The sequence below is a fragment of the Pezoporus wallicus genome, unplaced genomic scaffold, assembly GCF_028554395.1.
Source record: "Pezoporus wallicus isolate ANWC-B61680 ecotype Strahan unplaced genomic scaffold, APGP_CSIRO_Pwel_v1 contig_227, whole genome shotgun sequence".
NCBI lineage: Eukaryota > Metazoa > Chordata > Aves > Psittaciformes > Psittacidae > Pezoporus > Pezoporus wallicus.
In genome coordinates, this window is record NW_026635704.1 from 6,762,316 (window position 1) to 6,788,109 (window position 25,794).

At 36.2% G+C, this 25,794-nt stretch overlaps 1 protein-coding gene across 5 annotated transcripts in view; it reads left to right on the top strand.

Annotated features, from left to right (window-relative positions):
* The window catches only part of DLGAP1 (DLG associated protein 1), a 405,562-nt gene that overhangs the window by 247,032 nt on the left and 132,736 nt on the right, over positions 1-25,794 (top strand). For 4 of the 5 annotated variants that reach the window (XM_057397547.1, XM_057397548.1, XM_057397549.1 and 1 more), the window contains one exon: positions 12,787-13,812. In XM_057397547.1, the coding sequence (XP_057253530.1) occupies positions 12,859-13,812 (954 nt within the window). In that variant the 5' untranslated portion in view covers positions 12,787-12,858. Of the gene's footprint in view, positions 1-12,786; positions 13,813-14,594; positions 14,769-25,794 lie in introns of those variants that run through there. The other variant, XM_057397551.1, reaches the window with a different exon arrangement.

The following is a 25,794-nucleotide window of genomic DNA, read 5'->3' on the forward strand; positions in this document are numbered from 1 at the left end:
TGACTATGAGTTTCATTTGTGAAAATACAAATTTTAATGTGACTAATCTCAATAGAAATGCTTTTAATTTATCTAATTATTGGTAAAATGTGACTCTGTCTGTATGAGCATGAATTCAAGAATTTGAAAGTTGTTTTTTTCATTTGACACCCCAAATCTAAACCGGAAAGAAACATTATATTATGCGAATTGAAGGCAGCTGGGAATAAGCGCCTTGTATGTTGTTCTGTGTTTGCAGTCCAAACTGGGAAAAAAGCAGGGAAAGCCCCAAACCCGGCTATGACAAGTTTACTCAACATTTTCAGTCAAGTTCTGTCTAGACAAGGAATTCACAAGAATAAATCTGTATTTATTGATAAAGCATAACAGCATTATTTCATATCTGATAAGAACTGTATTTTATAAAGTAGCTAAAGGCTGCATGGGAGGCAGCTTCAGGAGTTACTAGAAGCCTGAAAACCTGCCTTCAAATGTATTTGAGGAAACCCAGTCAATTTAGTTTGTGGGAGAAGGGCATGAAATAACTCTGTTTTATAGCAGCGTGAGGGAACATGGCTCATTGTAAAGCCTTATGAAAAAATCCATTCAAAAAACTCCAGAGCTATTAGGTGGAAGTGCATACCAGATGCATTTAGATGCAGCTATGTATCAGCAGCTAATTGCCAGACAAATTTTCTTGAAAATGTGGCAGATTTTGTTACTTAGTATCTTTAAAATTGGAATTACTATCTTTCTACTAGGTGTACTCTTATGTCAACAAAAAATTGCAGCTCCACAGTTGTGAATGCTTTTTATAACCCTCATATTATGTAGGAGGACAGTGTAGCGACCATGGCTCCTCCTGAGCTTACACAATAATGCTGATGTTTAACATATTATGAACCTCATGGTTTGAAAAGAAAGATGAGATTTCTGTTGAATAGCTAAAATGTAATAAAATGAAAAGGCTGTGTACTTTTCATTCAAATTTAAGGGATTATGCTTCTTTTTAGTTCACAAATTAAAGTAGGTTTTGTGAATCCACTCACCCTTCACCCTGACATGAAATTAAATTAGGAGGAGGAAGTAACAAAGAATTATCAGGATGTTCTGCATATATCACCAGCTTGATATATATAGTGGTCTGCTTATGGTGTTTGTCTTTTAAAGAGCCATTTTCCTGAAGCATTTTCAACGCTATGGAAATGTTTAATGCACATTTACATTATTACTCTGCTGGCAATTTTAACAGAATGTTAGAGCTTAATTTAATAAAAAATAATGTCGAATCCATTACTTAAGTGATTTTTTAAAATACTCATGACAAGATGCTTTGCAGTAGAACATAGAAATAAAGCATTTGACCTTCATGTATGTTATACCAGTACACGTTATCATTTGCCATTAATTGTAAAATAAATTTCAGGAGATCATTGAACTATATTTCATTTATGGTAGTTCTATGTGATGAAACAATGAGTTACTAATACCATTCTCTTCTACAGCGTATTATTAATGGTTTTGAAACTGTGCCTACTAAATATAATGGAATATTCTTTTTCTTTACCATTACTTTAAACTAGCAAGTATTAAAAGCAGAGATTAAATTAATTCCATTCACTTTCATGATATTCCTACTGGTCTCACTCAGGAGTAATTCCGTTGAGGTCTATGAAGTTGTATCAATTGGGGCACTGCTAGAAATAGTAACACACACACAAAAAAAATTAAACTCATACTTCCTTTTCCTTCTTTTCATTTAGTCCTTTTTATTCCACTCTTTCCTTCCCACACTTGGATTTTCCTGTTTCAGTAAATACTCATTAATACAGCGAAGTTCAAGTGAAACAGAAACATTCTTTCCTATATCTTACTTGATTTTGACTTCTTGATTCTATATAGAAAGAAAAATTCTAGTTCTATTTTTTATAATTGTGTTTAATGTCAGCAGTGTGCAACATTCAGTCAAGGCCAGTATAAAATAAGAGAGTCTGGTGCTTTGGTATTCCTTTTGAGCCCCAAAGAGTGAAATGTGAAGTGTATAAATGCCTGATGTGCTTATTAAGTCAGGCATCTTTCAACAGTAAGACTTTCATTTACCATTTTATATATCTCAGCACAGTGATTTGTGATGATGCGTACAGTGAAAAAGAAATCCTCTTCAGATCTGAATTTCTAACATGCAGATGAAGTACACGCATGCATTTTATGTGCCATCTAATGTGAGGGCACCACCACCATGTGTCGAAGCCTCAGAGTGAATCCAGTGTGACCTCACCAAAGTGATAAAAGATCAGACTGTGGAAGCAGAGATCAATCAGTCAGTCAAGTACAAATCACAGTTTAATTCCATGACACTACAAAGCTCACCTGGGCAACTCACGCTATCAGCATATTTATTCATTTTTCCTTTTCAGCTATTCAGCATCAGACAGACTATTATTCCCAATGAGTAGTTAAATAATTATTTTTTCATTCATTTTTGCTTCTTCCTGATTTAAAAGCTATTCTGAAAGCCATTTCTGAAATGTTTAAGGCACGTTCAGTGTTCTGAAAAGTTTATTTCTATGAATAATTTTTCAGTATATTAGCAGGGGTTCATTCAAAATATTCATATTCAGTAATTGAGCTTTCTTTTGATTTTTACCTCCATATTAATAGAATTATTTTCTGGTTCTTAATTGGATAAGCATAATTGTAACAATCAGATTCTTGGCATATTGCCATTTGTCTGTATACCTCAACATACATGAGAAAGTTCAAAATAAACTTTGTAAAAGTATTTTTTAATCTTTAAATTTACTTGTTTCTAGGTATGAGCAGACCACTGAATATATTTATCTATTTTCTGAATAATGCATAGAGAAAAAAAAAAAGGAAAAAGAAAAAAGAAAAAAAAAGAGCACATGAACACAGTGGCAATGGATCACGTGTGCATAAATAATAGCAGAAAAATCTGAGATACTCTTTTTTATTATTTATATTTTCAATCAAAATCATATCCAAATGAATTCAAAGTTACTGTTATGGGTTTTTTGTAAAAGCTTTTAAATTATTGCTGTTGTAAATTTATAGATTAGATGTAGCTAGTGGTTCTGTCATTTAGGTGGAATTGAATGAAGCCTCAAAGCAGAAATTGAGAAGCTGCGTCCTCTGCTCAAGGGCAGAATACCCTCCCAGAGGAGATGCAGCCGCTATCCTGTGCCTTGCTTGGGGAAGAACCTTTTTCTCACAGACTTTCTCTTCTGCACTTAACTTTTGCTGTCACATTGTACTCTATGAGATACTTGATAAATTTAGGTAGCTTTTTGGAAGTACCAGTCATTTTTTCAGACATTCTTCATAAATTGAGGTTTGTTTCCCAAGTACTCTATAGCAACAAACATTTTTCGTGGAATTCTGTGAAAAATAGTCCATTTTCAAAATTGATGCTATTTCAATTTCTTCATAACCAGAGCTGCATGAAAAATATTTCTAGTAAATGTTTTCCCTTGCAAAGACAATTTTTCTTTTATTATTTTTATACCAGTAAAGGTAAGGTGAGACAAGTTGATTTGAACAAGTGGTTAAGACTTCCGCCAAATCTAACTCAATTTTATAGCATTGCTATAAAAACAGAAATTATTTCCGTTCCATCTACTATGTGACAACAAATATTGATCAGTTTCTACAGCTATCAAAAATAAGGTGATTAAATTTCTTAACCTTCATTTATATACCACAGCATAGATGAGGTTTTGGTTTAGTTTTTAGGTTTGGGGTTTCTTTTTTTTAACCTTGAACTCAGAAAGTTCGACGTTACAGCGTTGTTTTAGGGTACAGCTATAAAAGTTCTGTTATTCTCTGTCTTTTAAATAGAATGTTTCATGGTCTATGCCAAATCCAGCTTATGTTTGCTGATTTTTACTTTTAGATTGAGCTGGAAGGAACAAGTTAAAATTACTAAGGTTAAGTTTTGATCTAAACATGACTGTTGTCTTCAAACCTAATGACCTTTCCAACTTGCTTGCTAAGCATTTTTATCTCATACCTTCAGAGAGGGCTTTTGTTTCTTCCAAGAATTCGTTTTCTCCCATGTAGAAGTTCGTTGGCCTTGGATATGAGCAGAACATTCTTGCCACTCCTTGCCTCATACCTTTTCCTACTGCATCACTGGAGAAACCTGGCTTGGGTACACAGGATTTGAAACATATCCATGACCACGCAGGGTGATCATAGCGGCGGTATTTGTTTATACAGTCAAAGCTCCATAATACCAATATGAATATGAAGTGGATTTTCCAAGAAGTTCTTACTTGTAGTTGCAATATGGGATATTTTCACTAAGTTTTTTTTTCTTTCTTGTGGGGCTAGTGTGGGTAGCATATGGGCTGTGAAGATCAATAAGCCCTGTAGTGTCATCCTGTCAAAACTAATATCTTCACAACGCTCCTGTAAGGTTTCCATGAACTAATATCTTCACAATGTTCCTCTAAGGTTTCCATGAAGTTTCTCCATTGAAACACTTGTAATTACTTTCTTCGTTTTGATTAATTTCTGGGGCTGACAACAGATTTTGAGGGGTAACACCATTCAAATAGAGCTACTACTTGAAAGCCAAGATGGGAGACCATCTGCAAGCATAGAGACTGATGCTTATATTTTTTTTGTATCTGTCACTTTTGCTTGGACTTAAAAGATCACAGTGTACTTGGAAGAACATTTTCCAAGGAAATCAATCTCTATTTCTGCTAAATGAGGTCAAGGTCTGTGAGTAAGCTGTAGAAAGAGTCATGTAAAATTATGTTTTATTAAAATGAGTTGGGTGGCTTTTGTGGAGAAAGAAATATTTGAAATAATGTTTATCTTAATTTCTAAACAGTAAGGAATAAAAAGCTTAGAGGCAGTTTGAGTCATGAAAATTGCTGGTCGAGACCATCAAAGTCACATAATCAGACTGTCACTGCCATCACAGAAATAAAAGTATGGATTCTGTCTTGTGATGTGCCTTGACTGGACTTTAATGCATAGGACTAAGAAAAGCCAGTTGCCTGGCTTGACAGTGTATATTGTTATTTCAAGATATGTGTAGAAAACGTCTTGAGATCATGAAAGCCTTTAGCTCAGGCAATAATTTAACTGATTCCTGTCGCAAAAGTACCGTAATGTTGAATTGCAGAGCACTTAAAAAACTGGTTGAAAAAAGTTAGTGAACCATGCAGCTGAGGATTATGTAATAGTGCAACGTCTGACTCAGATTAACAGTTTCTATTAGGTCACTGTCATACAGTCACTAGATGCAATAGTGGCTTTGCTTGGTCACATTATTGTGCCTGCAGTGAGAATAAAGTGCTTCTTTTAGTACAAGGATGTCCATTTTCACAATGTGACCACATTGCAGATCATGAATTTACTTGACTTTCACAGGGAAAGTACAGTGCACACACTGAATGTAGGTTTTATCTTTTGAACATCTCATTCTTACTAGAAAAATAAACCTTTGACATTCATAACTGACTGACTTACAGGAATATATCTATACATACCTGAAATTTCCATATTGTATTAGTCATTTAATGCTATATGTTTTATGCTACTATGTTAGCCCCTCTATTTTTATGAGATATCGCTGCTACACTGAAGTGTGGCCTGTCCCTAATACGTGCTTCCTTTTGTAATCCTGAGTGATATAAGCAGTCTAATTTACATTGATTATCTGTAATTGCTAGAAAGTAGTGACTGTAATCCTTTAATTTTAAGAAATCTTCTGTGAGAAAAGCAAGTAAAAAATCTTCAGAGTCGCAAACTTGGGTGTCGCTGTAGGGTACCCAAAAGAGAGCAACTGAGCTATGTATGTGTTAACCTTGTTCCAAATTTTGGAACTTTCTTTTCATCCCCTTTCACCGTTCTATGCAGACATAACCTCCTGGCTGTTTTCTTTCTGGGAGAAGATGTTGATTGACGGTTCAGAATTTGCAGTGAAATTCACAACAGGCTCTCCAACTGATGTGCTGTACCTCATCAAATCAGAGACAGTCTGTGTTCTGTACCACAGAAAAGGCATGAGCAGTCTAATCACACAGTATATTATTAATCACTGGAGCAGATCAGAATTTTTTAAAAGTTGACTGTTAATCGTGTGTTAATCGTGCAGATGAGGACAGTGAATGAACAGATGATCACAATTTTGTATTTGCACTTATAGAGCCAAGATTTTTGCATGCAATCCTTTGTATTGCCAGTCACATTCTAATTGGACTGAAGAAATCAGACTGTGTCAAAATCTTGTAGACATATTACTGCTAGAATTCTTGCAGACCTTGTAATGTAGATAGATATGACTCAGAGATTAATTATGTGTCAGGTTCCTTTAGTGACTACATTTTTAGTGACACTCCTAGCGAAGAATCAACTTGCTATTAGCCACAGAGATGAAGAAAATAAATCCAAGCCCAAACCCTCAAGGCACATATTGCCCTGGTACTGACCACCACAGTTGCTCACCAATAGTATGTGGATGAAAATAGTAGTCAAATGTAAATGTGAAACTTGCCACCACAAGTATATGCAAATTAAAGAATGTTGGATGCAGACCAAAAAAAAAAGAATCAAAACCCAAAAAAAAAAAAAAAAATTATTTTTATGACATCGTGGGTGTGATGCCTCTCTTCTTGGTTTTTTTTTCCTGTCTGCATACCATTCACAAGGGATTCCTCTTGAGTTTAATTCCTTTTTTTCCCCAGTTACTCTCCCTTATTGGTCTGCCCATGACCCTGGAGTGAGTTTATGTTAGTGGCCAAAACATTTCTTTTATAAATCCCCATCCACTGTTCAAGATTAAATTATACTGTAAATATCACCTTCCTGGTGTGATTGCTGACATGGAAGCAAAAGCCAGACATTCCCTTGAGAGTTTTACCCAAGGCACAGTATCTCTCATATTACATGCCAAAACACATTAGGAATATAATTTGAGACTTCATTTTGTTCTGAACACCTTTAATAAATTATATGGAGACAGGCATTTTAGAATATGTATCCTTTTATCAATGTCAAGATTTTTATTAATGGGAAAGGCCACACAGAATGGCTGTAAAATATCAAGACCTTTGGGATAAAGCAATGTGCTGCATGAGGAGCGTTTGAAAGCTTGATTCTCAGCATCAATGCACCTTCCATGTGTTTGTAAAGTCTGAGATTCAAGGAAAGGAAATTTCCTGGCAACTATACATAGTGGGTGAGTAAATAAATAAGCAAATGCTGAGAATCTTTGGTGTTCAGTATGGGAATTAGAACCTCTCTTTGTTTACCACTGAGCATAAAATGGGAGCACAACCAGAAATAGTACTTCCAGAAAGCACAATTTATGTCCCCTCACTTCAAACAGTAACACAGCATTTCTTTGAAAAGACTGCTGTGGTCTGAGATGTAAGTACCAGTATGGTCCAAATGTGTGTTTCAGTTTGTGTGCATGATTAAATGCCTTCCTGTCTCAAAGCTGTACATACATGACATCATGTCTTCACATTGCCATTCACCTGTGTGCCAGCCCTGCAGTTTGTGGTCCTGGCACAAAACCAAGGATTCAGAAGTATCCTCTTAACTCACTGAATGGAACCATGTTCACCGAATGAAAACAAAAAGTCAACATCATTCACTGCTTTTTTTCTGAGCAGACATGGATATTAGACTTAAGGTGCTGTAGTAATGATGATGCTTAATTAGGGCATCTCTGTTAGGGTTAGGATTGGGTATTACAGTGTCTCTGTTGGTAACTACACATAATGTAATTGCATTGCCTTCCTTCTATATATATCTAATATGAATTCCAAGCACATGTTTGGCTGTTTCTCATATATGCCTTACTTGCATTTTTATAGTTAAGTTGCACACCTTGGCATAGATATCATGGCCATTCTGTCACTTATCTTAGCAGTTATTTACCTTACACTCCACATCATTACACATTATGTTGTGCTTTTTGCGTTGCTCTGAACATTGCACTTCTACAACATAACCAGATTATTGAAAAAAAAGAGAAAATTATAAATGTTGACTCTTCATACTGATCCCATAAGACACTTCAATTATGAAAGTTTGTAAGTCGCTAATGGCCATAAACTTTTTATTAGTCATTCTGAGTTATTAATTATCCATTTTGTACTACCTGATACATTCTCCTGTATTATTTGCTTAGTGTCTATATTCCTATGTATACATTATTTTATTGAAAGCATTTGTTAACTAATTGTTTTTCACAGCTTCCTGTAAAAACATAAGAAACTTAATTCTGCAGTCTAGTAAAATAAAATTGGAGAGGCTATGTTGCATATCAGTACATCTTTTGTAAGAGAGAAGTTTTCACATATATCTGAGGGAAAGAATATATTTCTTGGATATGTGTTTTATGAATAAATTTGGAACACATGAGTAGACAATATAGGGAAATTGAGCTTGTAAAGTGTGGGTAATTTATGCATTCAGGTTTGTTATTTTGCATGCATTTTGACTTTAATTACGTAAGAGTTAATTACACACTTTTCTAACCACTAAATTATTTCAGCAAATTGTTGTGCATTAAGGACACCATGCTAGCAGCAAGGATGAGTATATTCATATCCTTCAGGGCATCCTCAAAAACAAAAAAGCAAATGCAACATGAATGTTGAAAGTAATAAGAATTATTCAGCCTAATAATGCTGTGTCTATTTAACATCTCATTCTTATTGCATCAAGTGGGTTTGGTCTGCTGTCCACAGAATTGCCAATTCCACTGTTTATTAATAGGCAGTATGTTCATCAATTGTCTTGCTTTATTTCCTAGTATGGCCAAAAAATATCAATTGTCTTCCTCAGCTATTCATTGCATGATCAGATAGCCTTGTCTCCAGCTGTTAATTGCACTAAACATTGATCATCACTAAACACTGATAGGTTCAGCCAACACAATCATGGTAAAAAAAATGAAAATTTAAAAAAAATACTGATGGAACTAGAGGCTGTGTAGGGTGGTGTGTTGGGTTTTTTTCCTAGACATATATGAACATATTAAAGCAGGATTGAGCTATGAAAGTGATTTAGGAATTGCATTGGGCTTTTTCTGTGCAGAATTGTCCACTAAATATTAAAAAAAACACCACTCCTTTCTTTAGTAAGCACATATTGTATTCTTCCCTTCCTGGAGGGTGCAGTATGGCACGTTCTTGGGGATTTTTTCTAATTCATTATGCTTTCAATAATGTAGCAGCAGTAATATAGTTATGGTAAAATCAAGCTGTAGTCTCATTAATACTCGTGACTTTTATCACAATTGACATATGATAAAATAAATGTTTTCAATGCTCTTGCAGCAGAAAAAAAAAACTCATAATGCATACAGAAGTCTGAGAGTTGTGAATAAACATTTATTTACTCTGAACTTCAATCTCTCACAGGTTTTAGAGCCTTTACTATTACTCCTTTTTGTTACACAGGTGGTTGTGCCCTTTTGTTTTGGGTTTTTCTGTAATTTTCTGGTCTTCGCTACTTCTTTTTTCCCTCCTCTTTCAAATCTGCTGCTCCTGCAAAGATTTATCCTCATCTTTTTGTGATTTTGTGATCTTTTGCTCTCACAAGCATGTTTTTTTCTGTTACTCTCTGTATCTGCTCATCTGATTCCTCTCAGGCAGATCAGCCTATCCATTTTCTTCTTTTTTCTCCAGTACTTCCTCATGGAAGATTTCTTGACAGCTCAGACTCAAAATGGGTGTAGAACTAAATGTTATCTTTTCTCCTAAACATTACCACCATCCTACTTGCCATTCAAGCTCTTATAGGAGTGCTTAACCAGTCTTCCTCCACAATTTATGGAAAACATGTCCCTTTCTCTCTGTACAGACAAATGACACTTTTCATAAGCTTTACCACTTTTTAAGACTGTTTGAGCATTCTCTTTAGCATCTATATTGCCAGTCCATCCAAAACACAGCTGGTAACATTGCTGCTATCATTGGTCAAACCATATCTGCATCTTTTAAGTTCATCTTTGTTTTCTAAATGTTCCACACTATTCTGTTCCGGCCTATCTGTCATAGAATCATAGAATCATGGAATCTTAAGGAAAAGATCTTAAGATCATCAAGTTCCAAGCCCCCTGCCATGGGCAGGGAAACCTCCCGCTAAACCATGTCACCCAAGGTTCTGTCCAGCCCAGCCTTGAACACTGCCAGGGATGGAGCATTCACAGCTTCCCTGGGCAACCCATTCCAGTGCCTCACCACCCTTACAGTAAAGAACTTCTTCCTTATATCCAACCTGAACTTCCCCTGTTTACGTTTTAACCCCTTACCCCTTGTCCTACCATACAGTCTCTAATGAAGAGTCCCTCCCCAGAATTCTTTTGGTCTCCCTTCGGATACTGGAAGGCTGCTATGAAGTCAGATCAAGTGTTTCCTCATCCAAGACATTCTGCTCTAACAATATATTAAGACTGCATATTCTTAATAATTCCATGTCATCTGCTGTGCATGTTATGACCTCATTATTCTGTAAATGCTTGGTGCTTTCAGTTCTTTGTCTGTCTACATGTACTCTTTTTCCACAGCATGATAAAATAAAAAATTCATAGCTATTCAGATAATAAAAAAAAATGAAAATAAATCACTGGTTCTGTGCATGTCCCACTGTATTGTACTTCTCCATTTCTTTCTCGTATCTATGGGGCAAGGTTTCACTGCTTTTATCTTACATGGTGCACTAATCTATTGTTAGTCCTAAGATAATTTATCAACCATCTTGTGGACTGTTGCATGATTATGGATTTAAATACATTTAAATGAAAATTAACTGGCTGAAAGTTTGTTTTCACAAGCCTTTAAGTGTGAAAGATATTCATAGACACCAGAGACACAAGGACTTTTATTTGGTCATTATACCCTTTACTGGTATTCCTCTTGATGGGATATTGTTGGTCAAATCACATTTTCAACGATTTAAGTAATAGATCTACATCCCTTTGGGTTTTTCACTGTGACATAGTCTAATAGATCATACTTTTAAAGGAGTTTGTAGGGATGTAAAATGCTCTTTAGAAATGATACGGATTGTCACTACAGTATAACTGACAAATCAGCTCTTTGAACATATTATTTTGTTCTTTTAAAAGTGCCTTTGGCCATTCTTCAGGTAAGCCAGTGAGCTCATCCATTTGGAATATTTCAAGTGCCTTTTGTGGTATTTTGAAAACTTTTCTTTTGGAATTCAGAGTCTCCTGAGAATGAACATTTTCTGCATTCCAGGGATCCAGTGAGGGAGAACGAAATGCAGGACATCCACAGTAGCTTTGAGATGTATTTAAAAAAAAACCCTCCATTTCAGCTCATCACAGATTCAGAAGAAAATATAAAACCTGTTGTGATGAAATGCAGAACATGCTTTTCCAGACTGACATTAACTTAGTGCTATTTCAGAAAACTTCATTGTTCCCAATTTGCCAGCATGTACATTGTCCACAACATGTTAAAACATGAAATTTATCTGAGAGAACGCTGGAGGAACATAGTGGAAAACCTTGGATACATGTCTATTCATATTCAAAAAAAGATCTCAAGGGTGACATTTCCAAAAGTATTATGCGACTATCCACGCTGGAAAGGAATAAAGTAGTTGAGTGACTCCCATTTCAGTTGTGTGCAGCATAAGAGAGCATCCTCTAAGGGGTCCTCTGCCCATCAGGAGCTGAGACAGCACCATGGGAATGTTTTGCCGCATGTAAAACCACAGAATTTATGCATTAACATCTTAGAGGTTGCAGTAGCAGTTGCATCTAGACTTTTGCTAATGATGAGAGCTGAAATGAGGACATCTGGCCTCAAACAGAGTGGTGGTTATATCAGATTATATGAATGATATATGAAGATTTCCTTTTCAAATTGTTGCAACCATAACACTGTGAGTCACTTCAAGGCCAAATAACTGCAGTCAAGTGTTGAGTGTTGAAATCCCTTACACTGTTACAGCAGTGTGCAAGTTTTGGCTATACTAATTCCCCTAATGGTAGCAGGAGTAGGTAGGGATATTTAAACACTGCTTGGTACTCTGAAAATTTATGGAAAATTAAACCAAGCCATGCATTATCAGAATAAGATTTATTTTTTTAATAGGAGTGAGTAAACTGTAACTACAACAACCCTGATTACATAGGTTATTAAACAGTTTGGTTTAATTTTGACAGAGTTAGTGCCATGTATTATTATTTTATTCTTAATTTGAAAAAAGCTTACCGAAATAATGTTTTCATATAGTCTTGAGATGCTTAGGGTCTAGGCAGACAACATGGAGATCAAGTAAATTGCACTTTTATCATGAACAGATGTGGATTTAAGACAAGGAACAGTTTTACCTTAACTGAACCACACTTAGTATTTGGTCCACAGTAACCCGGGAAGTGATCCATTAGGGGCACAATCTTTTTTAATGCATTTATTTGGTTCTGAAAACATGCAGATGAGCAGTTAAGGCTTCCAGGGAGTCCCCCACCCATGAATGTTTTCAGGACTGAAGTTTTACAGTATAGGTGGTGATACTTACCTTGTTGTGAATTCATGAACAATAGTGAATTTCATATCAGAAAATGTTCTTGCATGTTTTCCAGCTGGTGAAAAAAATATTTTTGCTGTGTATTGCTTAGGTATCCCCTATCACTCTGTTGGACATGGCAAATATTAAGGGATAAAAATAGTCAGAGAATGATTATTACAAGTACTGTAAGAAACAATGCTAAACATGCACATGCTGATTTTCCTCTTATCTTGAATATCTTATAGCTTCTGTTGTATTTCATTTTTTTAGGCCTTTCTCTGAGATCTGCCTGTTGCATAGCCATACGTATTAGATGACTTTGGGACTTGCTTTACATCAACAATGAAGGGATTATCTAGCAGCCGTAGTCATCATCATGGGGTTGCCTGTGACCCTCCGTGTGACAGTCTGCCACACCACCCAGACAGGAAGCCATATTTGTTAAACCCGGTGGACCCCCATCCTGCAGACCACCCTTACTACACTCAAAGGAACTCTTTTCAAGCAGAGTGCATGGTGCCCTACAACGATCAGATTGCCAGCAGCACGTTTCCCCGGAGGCATTATAGTTCCCACCATGAACTCAAGGATGAGTGTGCTCTGGTTCCGCATGGAACTGCCAACAAGACAAACCGCATTCCTGCCAACCTTTTGGACCAGTTTGAGCGGCAGCTGCCTCTGAATCGGGATGGCTACCACACTCTGCAGTACAAGCGGACTGCCATTGAGCACCGCAGTGACAGCCCAGGGAGGATCAGGCATCTGGTTCATTCTGTCCAAAAGCTCTTTACTAAGTCACATTCACTGGAGGGACCATCCAAGGGGAGTGTCAATGGGAGCAAAGCAAGTCCAGAGGAGTCACAGACGATGAGGTATGGGAAGCGCAGCAAGAGTAAAGAAAGGCGATCAGAAGGTAAGCCTAGATCCAATGCATCAGGATGGTGGAGTTCAGATGACAACTTGGACAATGATGTCTGCATTTATCATGGTCCCAGTGGGGTCATGACCATGGGAAGATGCCCTGATCGTTCTTCTTCCCAATACTTTATGGAAGCCTATAACACTATTAGCGAACATACTGTGAAGTCATCCAGAAGCAATAATGATGTCAAATGCTCTACCTGTGCAAACCTGCCTGTGAATTTGGACTCCCAGTTAATGAAGAAAAGCTCATGGTCCTCTACATTAACAGTGAGCAGAGCCCGTGAAGTTTACCAGAAAGCATCAGTTAACATGGACCAGACAGTGGTGAAAGCAGAGACGTGTCAACAGGAACGGTCATGTCAGTACCTCCAGGTACAGTGTGGAGAACTGATTACTGTTAACTGTGCTCTGCCTTGTCTAAGGTGTTTGTGGGGGATGGAGGTTTACTCTGATATTTCAGCTTTCCCAAGAGGTCACTGATCATCAGACAAGGGGTAAAGCTGCTGAAATTAAAAATAAACCTGCTTTTTCTTTCCTTTTTTTTCTTTTTTTTTTTTTCTGAGCATTCAGTATTTCAAAGAAACAGTTCATGTTGGAACAGGCTTATAATTTTTTCCTGTGGGAAAAATAAGACCTTTCTGCATACTTTTTGACTTTATAAGGCAGTCACAGTAGGGGTATAGGGAATTTGATGTTGTAGTGCTTGCACTTAGCATTACAATGTCAATTAACTGAATGTAACCAGGATACAAATTCTTTGATTTCTGTAATTTCAAGATTTGACTTCATTTACTGCTTATTTCATTATGAAAGCTTTTGAGACCCTTTTAAGAAATTTTGATGTACCTTAACGCTTTCTCCATCAGGAAAACAGCCTACTTTCCTTTTTGCCATAGAATATAAATTCTCATAAAACAGTTATTGTAATGGGTCCAGATTTTTTTGTCTGGCTATTCCTCTTCCTCATGGCTTTGAGTCAAAAATAAAAAATCAAAAGGTTGAAATTATTACTTGTTCTGATTATACATTTTAGGAGTACATCACCTACTCCCTCACAAGCTGTTTGCAGTTAATACAGCGTCACTATTTTCACCAGTATTGTATCTTTAAATGTCAAGAATCAGATGTCTGCTCTTGGAGCTATCATACTGCCGGTGAATGTTTGTGGCAGGAACATGGATCAGAAAATATTAAAACTGTTTCATTCTTAGGAGAGCTGTGAATAGCTTTTATGCACTTTAAATGAAGCACTTATGGCACATCTAAGTGTGTGTGTAAGATGGAACAACGTTGCTCAGAGAAGAGAGAAGACCATGAGGAAAAAAGAGGTTTGCTAAAATGATTTGGTTTCATTTTAATGTAGTGGGACTCTTGTCTATTTGTATAGAAACTGTAGCAAGTTTTCTCATATGGGTGCTTTAATGAGGCAGTCAGCTTCCACGTTCTGTTGTTTAAGTCAGTATGCAGAGAGAGCGTAGGACTGAGGCATCCACATTTAAAAATTGATGTTAAAAGGTTTTATTGAATGGCATGCAAAATAGTTTTGAATGCCAGCCCCTGGTATTCTAAGTTTTAAATGTAAAGAAATGGATCTCTGTATTTTCTATTAGTTGTTGGGAGAATAGGTTAGGGGGAGAGGGGGCAATATGAATGCTTGGTGTGTTTGCAGCTGTGCGTGTGGACTCGGGGGTGGGGGGATGTTCAAAATAGCTTCGGGTTGCAACCTTTTGAGTTTTAGGGGTTTTTTTTCTCTTAAGTCTCATTTGTCTGAAATTTGTGAGTAGGAAGAAATTGCAATTTAGCCTTGATTGTTTTGGTTACTTTAGACCCTGAGATTGCTTTTTGTTGATGTTTTTGTTTACTCTTTCAGTCTTCCTCTCAGGTTTAGAGAAAATAGCTGACAATTCAGTATGTGACCAGATGGCTAGAAAAGAGCGAAAAACTGTGCCAGCATCAGCTTTAAATGAACACCTCCATAGGGACTTTTAGATAATGTTTAACTGTCAGGAATAGACTCTTGAAGTGGAATTAGAGGACATTATCTGTGTCTATGTGAAAATATGTCCAACAATTGAGAAGGGCAGGAATTCAAGTAACTAAATTCTTGCTGTGTTTTCCATTCTCCCTGGTAGTTCTCTTTTGGGTTTCATTTCATTTAATTTCTTTTTTTCTAACTGTATGATTGTTTGTAAAAGCCAGAGAAATATAACTCTTTTGAAATCATCTATAAATAAATAAATAAATAAATAAATCAATCAATCAATCAATCAATAAATAAAAGGAAAACCTTAGCCAGACTTTGATTAATGTTGGAAATAATATTCATAGTAGGGTAGATTTGAGAAAGCAGGTCAGGATTACTCTTCTCTATTGGCAGCTTGAAAGGATGACACATGGATATAGGTATTAAAAAGTCAGTCTATTTTGAATGCATCAGACTGCCTTTCTCTTCACTGTATCACTAATCTTTTTACACTACAAGCCCTTTGGGGCTTGGACTTTGTTCCCTTTTGTGTTTTCACAGTGCCTAGAAAAATGGGGCTCAGAACCTAACTGAGGCCTTTTGGCTGTCCTTCAGTATGACTGGACCAGAGTATTACTCCATTAGTAGGCTGCAGAAGTATTCCGTATATCTGTTATTTTCCTGATGACCTTCTCATCATTGTACCAAAAAGCTGGTGTCCTACGTTGGAACCATTAGAAATGTACTAAATGAAATTAAAGCTTCAAATTCTTCACAAAACTGGACAACTCTAATAATTTAATTTTGCTATTATGATGCTGCTTTGTTGCTTTATTTAACTCACTAATTGTTAAATGGATGCTTTTATCAACTCGCTTTTAATTTAAGCTGTTGTTTATAGTCCAGGACAAAAACTCTCTGATCCTTGAAAGAGGCAACTATTTTGTTCATGAGAAACTCTTCTTGTTATGGTATCTGAATTCAATGAAGGAGTGACTTTCTTTCAACTCTGGGTATTCGGGATAATTTTCTTTATCCTGGTAGATCTATCAGAGATCACAGATGATATTGACTTCACATTTGCTTGTGAAGGCTTTTATCACCAAAGTATCTGGATAAATTCTCAGTGTAAAGACATAGAAATAACAAACAATTATCTCACTCAGTGTGGTATTTTCCACATAACCGTTCTGTGGAAGGAGTTGGCAGTAGTTTGTGTTACAGATGGGCTTATTTCTCATAGTTTGGAATTTGGATTGAGTGCACAGCTCTCCTGCATTGCACAGTCTTCCTTTACCCTGGCAGGCTCCACTTCCAGCTTGGGTGCTGAGGTACAGTGTCTGTCCTTGGCGGTCTAGGGGAGGCTTGTCTCAACATCTCCAGAAAGAAATACTAGCTCCCAAACTAGTCTAAAGACTGTCAAGCAAACCTTTTCCTCTCACCTGCATTTTGGGAATGAAGCTGTATTTTTCTCTTTTCTTGTATTTCTCCTTTCAAGAATGAGGAGCTGCATAGTAGAAAGATAAAGTCTTTAGTTTTGAGCTGCTTCTTACTTCAGGAAAGTTGTTTTATTTTATGCAGGTTTACAGTTGGACTAATTTGAAGGAAGGTGAGAAGGTATTGTTTGTGTTTTCTTAAAATTCTTCAAAATGGTTTCGGACCCTTGAGAGAATAATTTATGAAGCAGTGGACAACCTCTCTTTCTCTGGTGTCTTCTCTGGAAGAAAATAAAATGAAACAAAACTATTGAAGACAAAATGCAGTCTTTTTCTGCAAACAATAAGGTCTAATACACAGGTAGATATTTTTGACACTCTTGTTTTCTATGAATTCATGATTGTTGAAGCTAATAGAGTATACAATACACTGCAGAGTTTGTTTCAAATTATAGTTCTGCCATTCAGTGTTCCCTGATAATTACTGTTCTGATTGTCCTTGGTCCATTTGTGAAAAAAATGGATAAAAATAAAAGGATGACATTTTTTGTATTATTCCTCTTCTTTTGTGGGTCAGTCATATGTTTTCTTTTGATCCCATCTGATGAGGCTCAAGTCAATTGTGTCAGAGGATGAAAGGCTGAGATTTTACTTCTGAAAACAGAAGAGCAGTAGGTGAGGGTGCTGGTGCAGTCATCCGAGTTCCATATTTCCATCACTTGTCTGTTGGTGGGAGAATGAGAAATACTATAAAAAAAAAAATATAAGCCAAGTTTCTGGGTGTAATAAACATTTTCTGGTGTAGAAGGGCTCTGTTCATACTGTGCTCATTTTCCTGTGCAAAGATTGTCTGTAATACGCATTACTGTATAATGTGTGGTGTCAAGAGACACAATAGTTCAAGTGACTTGTTTTCCACCCTGAAGACAAGGCATGTCCACAGGTTCTGAGGAGATACTGCTCAATCCTAACCTCTTTCTGTTGCTTGTGTCCATGGACAGATAAATAGAGGGCATCACCCTGTGTCAGAGTGCTAATAAGGACCAGTATCTGTCATATGATTGTTTTAAATGTAGTATAGCAATTACAAAGTGTTTATCCTTATGGCACAGCAATTTATGTTAGATCAGTTATTCTGGGCTTATGTACGCAAGTCTATCTGCATTTTCAGTTTATCTTTACTTTTTCCTCATTTGTAGTGTTTGCATTTCTGTCACAACTACCATATTCATATTAGATTTTTAGTATCTCCCTGTATATGTATTTATATATAAGTTGTATTTTAATATTAATTAATATTGATCTTCCATTTTTCATATACCAAAGGACTTGCCTTTTTTTCCTCTTACTTCATTATGAATTGCAATTGAATGAAGCATACATTATTTTACCTTATTTTTTCTAGTCAGAACTACAAAGTATATTGAAGTGAAAGTTTAACATTAATTTACTGAGCTCATATGAAACATACTTCTCAGTAAAGCTAACAAACCAATTTGAACAATTCTGAAATAAAATGTCAAATGTTAAAATGTATTCTAGGCCAGCTTCCAGGTATGGAATAATACTAAAAATGTTTGGAAATTTGTAAATTTTCATTAATTTTAAAATAAACTAATGTCTAAGAACATTAAAATTGAAAAAGTGTCACTTGCAACTCACTTCAGCTTTAAAATTGCAAGGTGGGTAATATGAATAATGAATAAAGTTACGAAATGTGTGTGCACTTGAAAAATAGAATGAAACACAAAATAGCTTATTTACAAAAAATAGATTAATCACAAATAATGCCATTGAACCTACATCTTGGTTATTTAGCCTACCTGCAAATCTACCCATTGCTACATTAAGAATCCTACCCTTGATATATTAAGACAAATATGTAGGAGAGTATTTCCATATAGCCACCCTCCTCATCTTTGCAGTCCTTTGATTTACTTTTTTTTTTAAAAAAGAATTGTCAGCTGAATTGATGAGCATGATCTTGCCACGCATTTCGCTGTGTTCTCATTCACTTAGTTGAAACCTGGACTGACCTTTGGTGTCTGAGTAATGCAGTAATGAGGGCCACCTAAGCCCTAAGAGCTGTTCTACAGCAGTAGCAGTACTTAACATTTAGCTGCAATTTTATCTGCCCATATTCCTTAGGTAATAATTTTCTATGCTTTAGTTTTATAACCATTCTGTAACTTCTTAGTATTGAGTATACCAGCACTATATTTTTTTTAGTTTTTTGGATTAACTTGAATTCCTGTTGGTTCATTATGTTAACGTCCCTACATTCTAATAGCGCATCCATTAATGAACCTAATTCTAGCAGCTGGATCCCTGTTTTATGTTGCTAGCATACAAACCCACATATAGGATCCAGCAGCATACTTAGGTGACACTATGCTACATATACTGTTATGTCAGAAATGTTTATGAAAATTATGGCTGCACATAATTTGGTATAGATTTCAGTTCCTTTTTGGATTAGATTTGACTCAGTCCTTGATCTGACTCCTTTCTAAAGCCTTAAGTATCTGGAGTGTTCTAATCTTATTCTTTTCAGTAATTTCACTGAAAAAAAAAAATCTTCAAGGCAAATCAAGCCCAGCAAAGAGGATGATTTCAGTCTGCATCCAAGTCTGAAATCCTTAGCTTTTATTATGGAGATATGCAAAGTAGGTGGGGAAAAAAATACTGAGCGGTGATATGTTTTCCTCAGTCAGTGCAAAGTCATAAGTAGTTTTTCCCCTATATCCAGTTATTGGGTTGGTTTTGCTTGTTTGCTTTTGTTTCAAGAATGGAATTTGCAGTACAGATCTTGAGTGAGGACATACTACAGTGCCGGAAGAGTGGTTTGAGCTGGGGGCAGCTGCCCACAGTTTCTGTTCTGCCTTACAAATGCTCTTGTGCTTTGCTTTTTGCACAACTGAGCTTCTGTCATTAGTGAATTAAGCAACAAGAACATGAATTTATTGTGTACTGTTTGTCCTTTCAGCCTGTGCAATGGACTGTCTCATTTGAGCTTCTGATGTATAATGTATTTCTCTCATCAAAGGCTAAGCAATGTTCATTGCAGTTGAATAAGACACTGTGACAGTTCTGGTGGAGGGCTTCCAGAGACAGTTTCTGAATTATCTCTGAGTGTTCTATGCAAATAAGTTTGTGTTTAATTTTGCTTTAGTGACATAACCCCAGCCTGTCAATCACCTTGGTAGGAAATCTGTGAGATTTCCTGGTCTCTAGCAATTCAGTTTCCAGCAGATGAAAGGCAAGACCATGACCTTGATTTGATATCCAGTGGGACACTACTGTAGAGCAGAGGTGACAATTTGGAGTCACTGAGAAGGCATGCTATAATGTTCTGAAACCAGGAAAGTTTCCTTAAGGCTGAATGAAAGCTTCTCACCCAGGTGTATTTCATTGTTGTATTCCAAAAGAAAGTATTGTGGAAGTTCCAGTGAAATCTGTCCACTGTCCAATAAATTTGACAGAAGCTAATAGCCAGCTGGAAATGGTAACTTAACTGCATTACTTAACAGCTGCTCTTTGTGAAAGCACAACATTAGCAAAGCACCAGAGATCATCCAGTTACAGTCAACCAACAGAAACAGTATAAGGGCTGTTTCTCAAAATGCTCTCCCCACCATCAAAAACATCAGTTTTCTCCCAAGGATGCAGGTTCTCCATCCATAAGCCAGTTTCCTGCTGGCTGATTGATAATGGGTTTATGGTCATGTGTAGTGAAAGAAAGGTAAAATGACATCTTATTTATCAATACTGGGATGTGATGCTAACTAGTCACTGTATACAGCTGCTGAAGCCATTAGGGAGAGAGCTGATTCACCCCAAAATAAGGTACCTAGAAGTGAGGGAACATTTCTCCATTACTAGTGAAGGAAAGTGTCCTTTCAAGGATTGGTATTCATGTTAACAATCATCCTGTCATCCTTACTTGGGCAAGGAGCCATATCTCATTATAGTCCACTGCACTGAAAGCTTCAAGGGAATTGAGAAAGATGAGATTAAATGTCTGCCCTCTGCCACAGAGAGATCATCCATGAGTACTGCTGAAGCAGTTCTGGTTTGAGGTCCTGACCGGGAGTCCTGCTACTATATGACCTTCAGTTATGTTTCCTTCAACTAATAGATGTGGTAATTGCTGTTTGACTTCCTTTCTGCGGAATGCGTTTGGGGGTGGCAAACTTGCAAGACCCTTGGCTGGAATCATTGTATCCACATGGTCCTTTTTATGGTTGGTTGGATTTTTATGAGTAAAGCAGGAGAAGAAAATTTATCTGGAATCAAGATGTGGTTGTTTTGTGTAGGAGATGCACATTCCTCTTCGTAAAACAGGATGTGAATCAGATTGCCAAACTAGTGGTCAGGGCACCTTTTGATGAATGAAAATCATAAACTGGAGCAGTATTTGAAGAACTTTTGTCTATTGACTTGCTATATGAGAATTTTTACTGTTTTAGCAGACTTTCCAAACTCTTGTTATGTGAAGGAAGATTGCAGTTCTTCGAACTGCTTGTTCAGGTATGATGCAAGGTGCAGGCATTTTGAATTGAGGAAATAATGTTCCATCTTGGAAGGGGTCTTTTGGCTGTTAATGCTGTTCATGTATAAAAAATATAGAGTCAGCTAAATGAAATTAATTTATAATAGAACTTGATTGCTGAAATAGTACAAGCTAAAACAAGTGGTGCTGCAGATACTAAGCATATTAAGTTTGTCCTAAATAGAAGCAACCTTCCTATCTGCCTTTTTGCAAACTCATAAGGTTTATTAAACATATAGTTCTTTAAGATTTCTAAGGCTTCCCCTTTTTTTGCATACTTCAATGATTCTTAACACATGCACACTGATAGAATGAGATGCTGCTCATCTTTATTGGTCTGATTAATTCAGTATTCATGAATGCTAGGAATAGGCTTGGTGAGTGGAAGATGGCAATTGAAACTTCCTTAACAGCACGCAGAAGAGGCATAATAACGACTAAGAAAACCAAATTACATGGGTTTGAAAATCTGCACTGAGCAGTCATTAAGCATTGTTCTTCAGTTGTGTGATTTCATTTCATTAAGTATTTGCATACTAATAGAAAGCTAAAGTTACAAGTCTACTGCTGTGAGCGATGGTTAGCCACTCCTTCCAGTCCTTGTGTTTACTTCTGTAGTCATCCACATTGCTTTGGCAAAGCACAGGGAGAAGCTTTAATGATTTCAGCTGCAATAAACCAAATCAAACTAGAGATCAGTAATGAACTTAATTTGCTATAGAGACAGTCTGTTTGCTATTTCATCCAGTAAGGTAAGTAAGTTAAACAATTTTTGGGGAAAAAAAGAAGGAAACTAGATATTCTAATTTTATTGTTTAGAAATGGAATAAAAAATGGGGGTTTACTTTTGTCTTTACATTCTGGGTTTATTTCACATACCACTATGTGTGAGCTTTTGAAATGAATGTTTGAAAAGTGGGGAGACAGTATGCCTGTTTACTTAGTTTCTTTATTTGGGGACCTAGACTATCTATTAGAAAAATCCAGTTCCTTCATATCAAAAAATGTATTAAAGGAATTGACAAGACACTCCAGCCTGGATAGTGATGAAGTGCAAGCACTTCCAGAGCAACATAAATTTAAAAGTCAGGACAGGTAATCTATACACTAAATGAACCTGAATCTAGATAAAATGTTGGCTGGTGGCAGTATGTTATCTGTTTAGCCTGTTCTGTTTGCAAAAGAATCCCATATCTACCATTTAATCAGAAGAAAGAATCTATAGTCAGGCTTAGCTTTCATACTTGTAACGAACATTTTACTAATGTGTATGCTGAAGTCTCAAGTTTCAGTAAATCGCCTGGCTCAGGGGCCTTTGCTGAGTATTTTTTGTGTATTTTCAAGCAATAATGTGTTCTATTTCACTGTGCTTTTTTGTGTAAGTGAAGTGCACTCTTGATTTTTATGCTTGTAAAGAATTGTACATGATCTTAAAGATCATTTGCAGAATGAAATAATTCCAGGATCTCTATTATTTCAATAGTGTGAATAATAATAGCTCTATTTTAATGAAAAAAAAAAAAAAGTTCATTGTTAGATCTGAGTTTAGCTCTTCCCCTTTTTCTTGAGAGTAAAAAAAATCAGGCATGTGATGTTCCTGCCTGATGATCTGATACTGTTACAATGGTATTGCTAAGGTTATTGGATAATATGATTTTCTTAAAAGCATGAAACAGCTTTATCTCAGGTATGTCCATCTTAATGCCATTAATCCTCTAAGGCAGCAGATACTGTACATATGCACTTGAGTGCAGTATAGTACGTGACCCTGCAAGACATAATAGTGGTGATTCAAACAAAGTAAGAGCCTGTGGGGAAAACCTGTGCAGACCTCCTGACTGAAAAAAATAAAAGAGATGGAGGTTCACATAGACCTTTTTCCCAGCATTTTCCAAATCAACAGAAGGAAACACTGCAGAGTGTTTAGTACCACATGTATAGAAAATGAATGCATAAAATAATGAGATCAATTTTATTTTCACAGTTTGTGGTTTTGAGAAGGCTTTATGTTTTATTTTTTTCCCATGATATGAAGCACTGTATGTGACAGTAAATTGCATTGTCTGCATGAGTTGTTTCAGCCATTTCTTTTAGGAACCAGAGAAAGCTCTCTGAAAATCAGGTCACTTCTTTTAGTAGATATTGCTTGAGGTATTTGACTGTAGGCACATAAATATTAAAATGTTGACATTATTGTATCTGGCTATATTTTTTAAACAGCAAAATAGGTACAATGAAAGGAAATGCTAAGCCCTAAGACTTGTTTGTCTTACTCAAATAATACAGACAGTGCCCTGAGATCCTTTCATGAAAAGTATTATAACTGTTAATAGCCAAAGCAAAAATCTACTTCTAAAGTAGTTCTGCAATTGCTCTCTACAAGTTACATGATGTCTTACTGATCTCTCCTACTCCAATTTCTGAAATCAGGGTTTATGACTCTTGTAAAAATGAAATAAGATAAAAGGGAACTGGACCCAAATTTCTTTCCCTACTATTCTCTTAAATACTGAAACCTTACTGAAAAGGAAAAGGAGAGAAAAAAAAAAAAAGAGAGAGTCCCACTCTCTCTCCCTTAAATATCTGCAAGAAAACTGGTAAAATTGTTTAACTAAAATAGCCTTTTAACAAATATCCATTACGTTCTTCCACTTCAGCTATGTCTAGGCAGTCAAGAGAATTTGTACAAGCACTCTGACTTCCTCAACGTGTTAACTGAAATTAGAAGCATATCTGGGTAGATATTTTAGTCAGTTCTCTGAATCTGAATGTTTTTTCTAACCATAACCGTAGACATCCTTTTCTCTTTGGCTTGTACAAGGTTTACCCTTAAAACCATAATATGGTAATGGAACTTGGATTACATTTATATTATTTCCTTTGGGTTTGGGCATGAAAGTAACTTCCAGTACAAAAAACACCCAGTAGGTTTGTGGCACTCCCTGAGACTGCTTTGTTCCTGGTGTGTATGTGACCAGTTCAGCTTTCTATTTCTTCTAGAGTGTTTAAAAGGTGGAAGAGCTGCTAAAAAGTTAGCATGCTGGTTTTCAGTGGTTGCTCACTTCACAGACAGAGCAGAGCTCAAACTGGAAACTTTCTTCCAATCACATCTTACGTAGTGAGGCTAGAACAATGCATTCAAAGCGTATCATGGCGCACAGTGTTTGTGTGAATAAATAGGAAGTTTTGTGCAAAATTCATGGCAACCAGCTTTCAAAACCTAGCCTATTGTATCTAAATTATTTTGAGGAGTTTTGGGATAAAAAAGATATTGTACATATGTATGGACTTACTCATAACAGAACTTAAGAATTCCAGGGTTATGGTACCTACAGCAACTATAGCTCATCACTTGTCACCTATAAACTACAGCATTACATCTGACAGTATGTCTGTTATTTCATCAAGCCACAAGTGTTCAACTTGACTGAACTATGGGTGCTGTATGAGCATTGTAACTTTAACAACTTTTTTCTCAAAGACACCAACTTTAATATTATACTAACATATCCTATTTAGTGCATGAAAGATTGATTCACTGATTTATTTTCATGAGAAAAAGCACTGATCTTGAACTAGTTAAAGTATAACAAATAAAATATTAAACAGATTATAGTGCATGTCCTCAGAGAATTTACAGATTCCCTACATAATGTGACTTAGCTGTCTAGTATCTGCCTGAAAACTTATGGGAAATACACTATTGCAGGTATTAAACTCCTGACCGAAGGCCTGAGCATGTCATCAAAATGTCATCAGAGCTTGATTTTACTAAGCATGTGTTTTCTTTTTTGTATGTCAGTGATTTGAAAAGTTGAGGTTTTACAGCTGAGAAGCAGGAGCTGTAGGTTCCAAAATATATGTGAGAAGTGGTATGAATATAGAATTGTATTTCCACTGCTTGATGGTGCTGTTGGCCTAGAGACATTGCAAGAATAAAAGATGAAAAAAAAATTATCCGCTGGCTGTCATAAATGGCTACAGGAGGAGTATAAAATTCCCCATACTCTTCTATGTCACAAATGGCATCAAACCCACTACCAAATACTATCTTCATTTGTATACAGATGTATACACACCAAGAAAGCATTAATTTTCCAGATCTGAGGTCTAAGCATAAACTTAGAAACCATGGAATTGGAACTGCTTTTTGTTTGCTTGTTTGTTCGTTCATTTGTTTTTTATTGCACACAGAAATTTGTCAGAGTCCTATATTCAGTGGGTTCTGTTATTACTCTCAGTCTGTAATACTGCAGTTCTTAGAGTCCTAACCTTTTCTAGAAGAAGATTTTAAGTGTTTTAAGTGTATTTCTTCAATTACTTTCTATAGATACATGAAGTAGAATACAATGCCAGGATTAAATCCTGAGTCCTCTGAAGAAAATGTCAAAGCTTCAAGTGAG